The sequence below is a fragment of the Mastomys coucha genome, unplaced genomic scaffold (genome assembly GCF_008632895.1).
Source record: "Mastomys coucha isolate ucsf_1 unplaced genomic scaffold, UCSF_Mcou_1 pScaffold21, whole genome shotgun sequence".
NCBI classification, from domain to species: domain Eukaryota; kingdom Metazoa; phylum Chordata; class Mammalia; order Rodentia; family Muridae; genus Mastomys; species Mastomys coucha.
This window is the reverse complement of record NW_022196904.1, coordinates 101,681,550-101,693,084: the sequence shown is the minus strand read 5'-3', so window position 1 is coordinate 101,693,084 and position 11,535 is coordinate 101,681,550. Positions and strand designations below refer to the sequence as shown.

Here is an 11,535-nt window from a genome sequence, read left to right as displayed (position 1 = left end):
AAAAAAAAAAAAAAAAAAAAAGATTCATTTTACTTCAATTATGGATAGGCACCTGTATCTGTCTCTGTGTAGGGATGTACACACGAGCATAGTGCCTACAGACCCTGGTGAACTGCCTGATACGGTGCCTGTGAACTTAACATCAACCCTCGGCAAGAGCAGAAAATGTTCTTAGGCTTCGAGCCATCTCCTGAGCCTGCACTGAGGACATTACCACTCGTGACCTAAGTGAGCCAACACTGCTGCAGAGAAACACAAGAACTACGCCTGCAGGTTGACATGGAGCAAAGACTCAGAGACTCCAACTGCAACATTTAATTTATTATTGGCCACTTGGCTGGTTTCCCTATCAAATTAATGTGTTTAACGGTTTCATGTTAAATTTAGACTATTTCCAAACTTTCTTTTTTTCAAACTTTTTTTAAATAGACCAACAGAGTAGTTTAAACGACCTTAATGTTTCTATCTTAGAACTAAAGTGCAATGAAGTTAATTGCACTTTGTCACACAAAGTCTCAAGAACCAAAGAAATCATCCACATGTCTCAAATTTTTCAGCCTGATCTTAACTGTGGAGCAGCACTCGGGCCTATCAGGGGACAGCACAGAGCGTTTGCCGAGTGAGGTCACTGCAAAGGCTGCTGTGCTTGAGAAGCTCTCAGATGCTCTGAATAACTTGGATAATTCCCTCTCACTTCAACGAGTCAATTACCACTTTTCTCCTCCAGTACACAAAGCATACTTTGGGCCCTCATGTTTCCACTAAAATGAAAGATACACAATTTTCAGCTTCTATACATGCAACTCAGGTTGGCTTGCAATTCATCATGGACCCACGGAACGACAGTAAGCTCCTGATCCTCCTGTATCTACCTCCCAAATGCTGGGATCATAGTCACATGCCATCATGTTCAGGTTACATGATGCTGGCAATCAAACCAAAGGCTCCAAGCATGCTAGGCAAGCACTCTACTAACTGACCCAGCCCCTGTGAACTCATCTGTATATATTTAACTGCAAATGGATGTGCAAAGGAATGAGAGACTAGCTAACATCAAGATACATTAGAAGGTCATTGTCTGAAACTATACTGTCTGAGTGCTGAGGTGCCGTGGGTGGAACCCAGGGCCTTGCATGTACATACTCAATAAGCCCTCTCCAACTAAGCTACCTGTATAGTGTTGAAGGTAGACATTTTAAAATAAAGATCAAGCAACTTTTATCTGTAAAGATTTTAGTTTTCAGCCAGGCGGTGGTGGCGCACACCTTTAATCCTAGCACTTGGGAGGCAGAGGCAGGTGGATTTCTGAGTTCGAGGCCAGCCAGGTCTACAGAGTGAGTTCCAGGACAGCCAGGGCTATACAGAGAAACCCTGCCTTGAAAAACAAAACAAAACAAAACCAAAAAAAAAAAGATTTTAGTTTTCATTTTGTTTCTATGTGTATGTCTCTTCACATGCACATGCCTTTGATGGCCAGAAGAGGGCACTGGAGTTGTAGAGGGGTGAGTTCTCTGCAGGAGCAGAGAGTTATTCTATATCGGCACATAGTAGGCCCTGGCAGACTATGTTTAGTTGGCCCTCAGTGTACTTCCTTTTTATTCCATTTGGGAGCTCGGTCTATGGGATGGTGCTATCTACATTTCCTGAACAGTGAAGTATAAAACCACTTATAAGTATGTAAACTCTGAATTAAAATAAAGGGAGGAATGTGTGTGGGCTCTAGGGGAATTGAGCATCTGAAGCTTCTAGAATGTTCCAGCCCATACTGAGGAATTGTGGTCAAGAAATCTGATATGTGTCCCATTAGTCACATTTCAAACATCGGCAATCGAGCATAGGGGGAGAGCCTGGCTCATCTAGGCCTATCGAGGATCACATAGGAGGTTCAGAAGGGTCCATCAGCACAGGTGTGATGATAGAACCCTTCAGGAGAAATGCAGTCCAGTCCTTCTGTTTGCTAACTGTACACCTTAAGTTACCAAATGTGCTCTGCAAAGTGATGAAAACGAAGTTATCTGAGGAGGACAGAATGATGGACTCAATGGCAAAGCACTCCGAAACAAACACAAGACACAGGGGGAAGGCCAGGCCAGCCTCCAAGCAGAAACAACAAGGAGGTGACCTATGTCATCAAAATGCTCCCACTCATACAGACTGTTAGCCCAGCAGGCCATCCTTCCAGGACGGCATCACAACCACTGGAGAAGAGCATACCTGGCAGTTTCGTCCTTGCTCGGGTCTCAAGAGCTTCCATTCTGTTATCCACTTTACTCCATCACAACCCTGTTTTCTGACAGCCCTCAGAGTGACAGGTATCACTATTATCAGAGGCCCCCACAGGAACCCTCCATGTACTCTGTTAACTTGTAGTACAGTGCCTCTGCCTTGGGCACCTCTGCACCCAACCAAGCAGAAGCTTGGAGGGTCACCTCTAATGCTCAGCATTGGAGTGGACAATATGCTCACTTATGACAAACTATGTGCTCACCTCTGTGTGCTTTCCTCTCGGCCCTCTCCTACTTCTCTGTCATAGAGTCTCACTAGGTGGCCCTGGCTGTCCTAGAACTCACAATGTAGACCAGGCTAGCCTCAAACTCAGAGGCATCCACCTGCCTCTGTGTGTGCCACCTTGCCCAGCCTCTGATTCTTTCTCTTGATAACAGATGATAGCAAGACCCACACACCTAAGAGGTCAGTGCTGGGGACACAGAGTGTGGAGAAAGGAGTTGGTGAGGATCCCAAACACTAACTCATGATTGTTTCAGTTGCTGCCTGGGGCTCACCCACACACAGATGCATCCCTCACACTCACAGCCAAGGAGTGGGCGCGAACAAAGGCTACAGGCTTATGGGGGGAGGAAGAAAGGAGGCTCACATATGCATGGGATGATGCGTACAAGATGGAGTAGGCGGGGAAGGAAAAGAAGAAAATGACAAATAGAGTCCAGATGCCTGTGTCTCTGGTATTTACAACATAACAAGGCACTGCAGTCTACAGTAGCTATCAAAGCACCAACATTACTTCTGAAGAAGATAATTGCTTTTTTTTTTTACTTTTTTTTTTACTTTTTTTTTGGGGGGGGGCTAGAAATGCCAGGTAATATGGTGACTGGCTGTTAAGCCTTTAGCCTTTTAAGATGAATCTTTAACGCAACAGATATAACTATATGACTACAGAAGTTCAGGGTCCTCATTTATCTAAGTGTCCAGATACTTTATATTCCTTCAGCCACATAAGAAGGCTCAATAAGTGCTCCCTGTTGTTAAATTTTATGAGATACAAGCCTGGTGAGGGCCTGCCCTCCAGCCAAAGTACTCCCTGGAGCTTATGGTCTACAGGGCAATAAACACCCACCTCTCATATCTGAAGATATGAGAAGATATCTGCCAACAGCATCCTTCTCCCTGAGTGAGGTGGTATGGCCTGGTGGCTCCATATGTTTTTATACAGGACATTTCACACAGGTGTAAGGGAAGGGGTTGGTAAGGGAGAGACCACACGGTGAAGACATGAGCAGGCACAGAAGCACTTCTTGTTAGCCACACCCCTCTGTGCATACTTACTGAGTCTGGATCTCTCTGCTGTTCAAGGAAAGCCGAGAATTCCACCAGGCGAAGCTTGGTTGTACCAATGGATCGGCCCTGCCAGGCAGGAACTGAGGGGGCTGGGGCTGACGCAGGCTCAAATCCTGAAATAACAATTGTCACCTTTACCCAAGGGCATGCACCCTCCAGACCTCAATAGGGCAGAATTCTGAATGCAGAGGACCTAGAAAGGAATGACAAATCCCTCCACTGCTGGCACCCAGGCAGGGTGGCATTCAGGCTGGGGCTTTTGCAAACAATGACTAAAGCGGACTACATGAAGCCTATCATGAAGCCAGCTTCAGGTAAAGTTAAAGAGCTGTGGCTGGGGACACTGTGATGATTAATGTCTGTTGTTGTCTTGATTAAACTTAGAATCACCATGGTAAACCATCTATGAGATTTAACTGAAGTAGAGGAAAGACCCTCCCTAAGTGTGCATAGCACCACCCCACAGCTTGAGTCCTGAACAATATAAAAAAGCGAAAGAGAGCTGAGCATCAACATTCACCTCTCTGCTTCCTGCCAGTGGACATAATAAGGTGCTGTCTACACTCCTCCCTCCATGATGTCACTGCCTTGACAGACTATACTCTCAAACTATATATATGAACCCAACAAACCATTCCTCTTCTCAGTGGCTTTTATATATATTTTGCCACAGCAACTAATATTGACAGCTACTCCTGGGTAACAGGGTCTGGCTGGGGAGCAAGCCGAGAATGGCAGAAACATCTAGGGAAACATTTGTGAAGGCATGCTGTTAAGCCAGGACCCATAGTGCACTGCTTCTGTTGGCTCATCTTCTATCTCAAGGCTGTGCTCACCAGCACCATAGAACATTCCCTCTGGATGCTTCACAGAAACACTGGGCACCGTGGAATGCGTTTTTTGACTAGGGGCACTGAAAGATCCAGGATTATACACAGTCTCAATAAATTCAGCTGAATGACCCTAGGCACATTTGGGTGTCAGGGCCCAGGAGAGGAGTCAGATGGAACAGCCAGATTCAGTTACTGCTAGGAGCTTGCACGGAAGCCCTCTCATACAGGAGGAACTGAACTTCACTACTTAAGAAAGCTTAAGTAATCTGTCTGACTGAATGACATGATTTGGTAGCTTATGACGAGAGTAACCACAACAACTTCCCCTTCTAAGTGGGGCCCAGAGTCTTAAGTGGAAGTGGCCAGGCTTCCTGTTTCCTGACTGTCCCACAGGAGGAGCTCTTGGAAGACAGGGGTGTTTTAAAATTTATTTTTATTTACTTATTTGTATCATTTAAGTGTTTTGCCTGCATATATGTATATGTACCGTGTGCGTGCCTGATGCTTGCAGATAAGAAAAGAACATTGATTGTATCCCCTGGAACTGGAGTAACAAATGTTTGTAAGCCACCATATGGGTACTGGGAAACAAACCCAGGTCCTCTACAATGGCAATCGGGGCTCTTGACCACTGAGCCATCTCTCTAGGCCCCAGAGAAAGAACTCTTGAATAAAGAAATTCAGGGCCTGATGGGAGATGCCTGGGACTTTTCTAAGCTTCAAAGATGACCCACCCTTAAAGAAAAGAAGAGAGGCAGCTGGTGGCTTAGACCTATATCACTGCACTGGAACAAAAGAGGCTGGGCTGCCCTCACTCCTCATTCAAGAAGCAGGGAGACTCACCTGGAATGGGGGCTGTGACTGCTGGCTGGATGGGGTAGGCCTGTTGCACAAAGGGCTTGACGCTGGGGAAAAAATGGTTGACATGTCAAAATTACAGATGCAGTGGTGGCTACTTCCCAGGCTTGGCCTTGGCCTGCAGTAGGACTCCCCAATCACCCCATCTGCCAGATCTCTGCCTGCAGTGGGATAACCGTTCCATGCAGAGCTGTATCTACTTAAAGGAAGTTTCTACTTCTAAACGAGAGGCTACTCAGCAGGCTACTGAGATACAAACACCCACAATGTGGGTAGAATAAGCTGGACTGGGGTCAGCATGGCTTCCCACAGTGTAGCAGGTACCCATGGAGCATACTTCTCATCCCCGCACAGACCAAGATCAGCTATCATGGCCTAGGGAGGGTTTAGGAGGCCATGAGTCAGGGTCTCCCATCTCTAGACCACTAGGCCAAACATATACAAAAAAAATTCCTTTCTGCTTTATCCCCAAGCTGCCCTTGGCTCTTGTGGGCTGAGCCTGCACTTTGGATTCAAGGGATCTCTGGGATTTTCTATCAGGCACTCCTATCACAGAGATAGCCATAATGGAAAGAGACAGTATCTTTGCTGTCCTCTCTCAGGCGAGGAAGATTCTGGAGCTGCCGCCAAAGCCATGAAGGATAAAGGACCTAATTCAAATGTCTAGCTATCTCATTGCTAATATTGCAGGTAGGAGAAAGGGAATCTATACCGTTGCAAACTCTCAAAGGTGGGTCCCATTCCATGTCCTGGAATATGGGAACATAAGGAGGCTCAGACTCCCATTTGACTATCTCTCCTCTCTTGATCCCTGAGAAAGCTTGGTACAGTAAAATGTTCCCCGAGAGTGAGCTGCCTAGCCTCTGTTATCTGGGACCTTCAAAGACTTACTCTTGTGAGGATCCTGGCTGTCCTGTCTGTATCATCCCAGGCCAGAACTGGAAGGCAAGAGGCAAAGGCTTCAGGGTTATGAGTTCTCATCAAAGCACACTGTGTGACATGTTCAAATTATAAGCATCTGCTAAAGAACACCAGATTCCTGGAGTGTGCTATGTTCAGGACCATAGCCTACCCCAGGGAGCTTCCTTTAATCACTGTGTCCTGAAAACTCTCCTAAGTCCAAGAGGCAATGTGGAAGCACTTCAGCTTGTTCTTCAAGGGCTTCCTGCATACCCCACAGTTATATAGCTACCAAGGTCCAATGGACAGACATTGAAACAAAGTCATCAAAGTGTGGAGAAGCAACTAGGACACTCGTCTTTGCTGTAAGCATGCCTAAGGCCTTTGGCAGAATCCCGACATCACTGCTTATCCAACTGACCATGTCACATCTAATGGTGTCTCATAATTAGTAGCCTCAGCTTGATCATCTGTAAAACGGCCATGAAACTGAGACTACTGAAGATGGATCTGGGCTGAAATCGGTCGTAACAGATAGCTTCTCAGCCTTTGGGAGCTGACAAATGAAAATATTACAAAGAGTATTTTGCCCCTGTGGGTTTTGGTTGCTATAAAATAACCCTGAGAAAACAGGATAGAGATAGAGACCAAGAAACAAGAAAAAGAGTAAAAGAGAAGGCGGGTTGCAACTAAACGGGACTCTACAAACAAGATATTTAATCTCATGTCTTTAAATTTCACTGATTTCCTCTCCCTTTTATTTCCATTTTTCTCTTTTCCTTTCTTCCTTTCCACCCTTTCTTCCTTTTCTTCTCTCCTTTTCTACATCTCTCTTCCCATTGTCCATCCATTGAGTATCTACCATCTGTCAATCATCCATCTATTTATCCATCTACTATCATCTTTCTATCCATCCTTCATGTATCTTTTATTCTATCCATCTATCATCTGTCTCTTTGTCTACCTACCTACCTTTTATTCTGTGATATTGTGGACAGTCCTAAGGGCCTCACTCATGACAGCAAGTGCTCTACTTCTGAGCCACATCCTCAGTCCCTTTTCATCCTAGTTGAAGACAGGGTTGCATCAAGCTGTGCAAGCTGACCTTGAACTTACTATCTAGCCCAAGTAGGCTTTTAAACTTGTGATACTCCTCAGTCAGCCTCCTGAGTAGTTGTACCATCACACCCATGGTGTGATTCGAGTATTAACTTACCCCCGGTCCCCCTGGGAAGGTAGGGCGTGGAATCCCAGGCAGCCCCAGTTTATTGTGGATGGCAGTAGCCGAGACGATCTGGGCTGATGACATGGCAGCCATGTGCTGCAGGGCCTTGTCCTTGGCAGTCTGATCCTTGAAGATGACAGTGACACACTGACTTAATAGAGAACACATGTCTACCATGTGGGTTAAACAGTACAGCCACGAGCACAAAGACTAAAATACAGAGCCACACGGGGGCCATGAAAGCACACATGCACAGAGAGAAATCAACACGGCCAGGAGCCAGTGACTCTGACTTTCAGAACTAGGGTTACTAGCAAGCAAGAACTAGTGGCCAGGTTGGGTTTTAAACCCTTGATCCATTTTTCCAATGATAGGAAGTCAAACAATATAATCATTATTTCTATCTCCAGAATAATTCTCAAGGGCTTATCATGCCAGGGGTGGGGTGACCGCATTTTCAAGTGAAAGGTCACCAGCAGGGGTAGGGTCATCCATAGATCGAAGACAGCACTATTTGGGTGCCTGCTGTCATTGGGCCACAGTGCCAGGCCCCTGCTGAGGTCATTCAAGGCCCAGGAACCCTGGCAGACATCTGTGGAAGGGCAGCTCAAAAAGCAGCAGCCGGGCAGGGGAGCAGCCAAGCAACATGCTGTCAGGGCACATGCTACGGGACCAAGGCTACAGTGGTTGCTTTACCAAAGCTCAGAGTGTGGGGGATGCTACAGTGTTTCCTTTCCGAAATGGATCTTTTCTACAAAGCCAAGATTGGTAACATAAAGCTAGCCAAAAAAAGAAAAAGGAAAAAAAAAATTCTGCCAAGCACAGCTAAAATATAAAATACTCAGTTTAGAGAACATACTTACCATGCTTGTTACCTGGATACAACAATAAACAGTTTGTTAAAAGGATCACGTACAAAGGCAGGGTTATTTTTCTTCAGTTAAAAAAACATATGTATATAAACACAACATTGGTGTGCCATAAAAAATGCATATGTGAACATGTCAATTCTTACACTTCAGGGATATGCTACCCAGATGCTATCGAATAGCCACCACTGATAGAACTGACCATCCAACTTCCTGGCTGGGGGACTATGTGGTGTCCCCATTATAGATGGAGCTGGTCAGGCCTTGTGTGTGGCAGGACTCTTGGGTGCATGCAGATCTGAGGGTACACTCAGAACCCAGAGGTCCCTGGAGCAGGAACAAAGTAGTGACACTAACACAAACTGTGGTGCCTCCCACCCAGCTGCTGCTCAGGAGTCTACAGTGAGCACAGTGGCTGAGACACAACAGAAATGCCAGCCAGGAGGCAGCTTCCATGTTTGCATAGCTAACCAAAGGTGAGGAGCAAACAGGCCAAGCTGCCAAAGGGAAGGTCAAGAGAAGCTTGAAAAAGAACCAGACTAGAAAACATTCCGGAAGCTTCTGGCAAGGACACACTTAATTCTCCAAAGTATGGACACCACTTTGCCCCAGCACACCAGGAATGCCATGAAACTTTTTCTTTAAGAAAAGTCAAGAGACAGATTCTCAAAGAATAAAAATATTCTATTACAGGGCTGGAGAGAGAGCTCAGCGGTTAAGACACTGACTGCTCTTCCAAAGGTCCTGAGTTCAAGTGCCAGCAACCATCTGTACAGCTACAGTGTCCTCATATACATAAGATAAATAAATAAATCTTTTAAAAAATATTCTATTACAGAATATTTTCTTGGAGAGGAAGAATGAGAAGGGGAGGAGGAGGAGCTAAACATGCGTTTTTACATGTCTACTCTTTGTATTTGAGTGTTAGTGAGGCCAAGTCTAGTGAGGACGAGTCAGCTCTCCAGGCTGTACCTGCCCACCAGGAACATCTGCCATGCTATGGCAACTTCTGCACCAGGGATACAGTAAAGGCCTGAGAATGCTTGTTTGCTTGCTGGTCCCTGCTAAAATGGCCTACGGTGACTAAGAATGGTGTTTCATAGCTCCTCACTAGCAGGCACTCTTTCAAGCCAGGCCTGATAGCTAGCCAGTCAAATCTCTAACCTGAAGCCTAACTGAAGTTGATGCAAATAAAATTTAAAATTACACACACACACACACACACACACAGACACACACCACGGAAATGGAATTTTATTATAGACTGGAAGCTTTCATACGTATTCTAAAGCAGAGCCTAGCTGAGCCAGTCAACTCACATAGAAAGCTCAGTGGGTTCAGCTGGCTCCACCCATCCCCTCAGCAGGGAATGGGTGAGCAGTGAGCATGGCTCTTCACAGTGATGCAGGCCTGACACCAGTACACATTGGCTAGGTTTACTTTGAGACCATCACTTTGGACTCCAGCCTTGAAGCCACTTAACCCCTGGTGAGAGGTTATAAAAGCTCTCTGGGGCAATTTGCTGAGACTGAGTTAACGGCAGAGGAATGGCCACTGGTGCCTTCCCCAGGCTGCACATCTTCTTTGGGCCCCAGAATGGGATACTTTGGAAAAGAGAAGCCCAGACTTTGATCCTGCCCGGCTGGTATGAATTCTTAAGAACTACAAAAGTGCTTCAAGACCTAGCTCTGTTTCATGAGAAAGTCATGCAGCTTCTCAGAGACCTACGAGTTCTTGTGTTTATTAGATGCTGACCCAGTGTAGAACATGATTGGTGCATATTACTGGGGTAACCTGAAAAATCATAACCCAGGTCCAGAGAAAAGTGAGTTCCTTGAATCGCTAAGACCTATTGACATGAGGGCCTGATAGAAACATTTCCCTTTGCTAGGTATGTTCAAAAGTTCTTCAAAATATCCATGAAGTATTGATAGTTTTCCTTTAAAATTTTTTAAATTACCAGGTATATTTGTCTCCTGTCATACGGAGGACAGTTTATAGGAGCTGGTTCTCTCCACTGTGTGAGTCCCTGACTGAACACAGGTCAGGCTTGGGAGCAAGTGCCTCTACCTACTGAGCCATCTCACCAGTCACATTTTCTAGTTTTTGTTGTTGTTGTTGTTTTTTGGAAACTAGGAAATCAGTGGGTGTAGGAGTAGGGTGGGTGTGCATACGACCTCCATTCCCTCTGCTGCTTGACTCTCAGAGCCTCAGAACTAATTATCTATTTAATGACTACTGGCAGCTGTCTGGAAGGTGCATAAATAAACACAAAGTTGAAAGGCAGGAGAGCCAGGTTATTGTTTTCTGTGATTCTCTAGCACCCAGAGCTTTCTGGTAGTAATTAGGAAGTCAAGTGCCTGGCTTCTTCCCTACCTAGGGCAAGTCACGTGACATTTTTTACTTTCTTCACTTATGAAGAATTTCACCTTAGTATCTTACATATTCTGGCTCCATTATAGATGTGTATATTTGTACTATGAGGGTGGCTAGTGAATTCCATTATAACCAGCACATCATATTCTATAAGGCCACTGAACTAATGATCAGCAGTAACCAAATAGTTTGTTCAAATCTGGGCACCTCCTGGCTTTCTGTCTGTCAGGACAGGCAGCTAAGTGTGGCTCCTGCACTTGACCCACCTGCCTGAGAATGGGCAATTTTCTGTAAATGGACTAAAACGTCCTCTCTTGTGATTCCTACCTATTCAGTGAATTTCACAGCAGTGGCCCTTCATCTACAATATACATGTAAAAATTAAAAGGGCTATGCTGTGTGTTGGGGGGCTGGGGTGTGAAATCTCAAGTAACCCTGGAGACAGATAATAAGCACTGGCAGGGCTCTGTGAAAATCAGGGTGAGATCTTGTCCGCAGACCCTCTTACCTTGAGATGGGAGTTGAAAAAGATGATTTCTCGGCTGTCATTTGCAGCCCCGAGACCGGTGGCTGGCTTTGGAAAAATTATCACCCCTAGTGTCAAGCCTGGGTAAATTGCCCGCCTGGGTCACTACAGGATAATACCCTGGCCTTTTATCTGTTGGCTCCTCTCACCCTCATAAAAAAAGAGGAGGGGCTGATGGACCCAGTAAGTTTTGCTGCATGCAAGAAATGTGAGCTATACTCACACATCAAATTAACCTCACTCTAAGATGTATTTGTATCTCTCGATGTCTCTGAAATGAGGGTGAGATTTACAGAGGGTGAGAGAAATGTTTTATCTTGAAACACTGCAGGAAGTCAATATTGTTATACTCTACCTTAGACACCAGGAACG

At 45.5% G+C, this 11,535-nt stretch overlaps 1 protein-coding gene across 14 annotated transcripts in view; it reads right to left on the bottom strand.

Moving 5' to 3' along the window:
* Tead1 (TEA domain transcription factor 1) overlaps positions 1–11,535 on the bottom strand; it is a 228,578-nt gene that overhangs the window by 42,169 nt on the left and 174,874 nt on the right. For 10 of the 14 annotated variants that reach the window (XM_031387919.1, XM_031387922.1, XM_031387909.1 and 7 more), the window contains 5 exons: positions 8,256–8,267; positions 7,384–7,518; positions 6,159–6,205; positions 5,253–5,314; positions 3,565–3,689 (listed from right to left, as the gene is read on the bottom strand). In XM_031387919.1, the coding sequence (XP_031243779.1) occupies positions 3,565–3,689; positions 5,253–5,314; positions 6,159–6,205; positions 7,384–7,518; positions 8,256–8,267 (381 nt within the window). The remainder of the gene's footprint in view (positions 1–3,564; positions 3,690–5,252; positions 5,315–6,158; positions 6,206–7,383; positions 7,519–8,255; positions 8,268–11,535) is intronic. The other 4 variants (XM_031387910.1, XM_031387915.1, XM_031387913.1 and 1 more) reach the window with 1 other exon arrangement.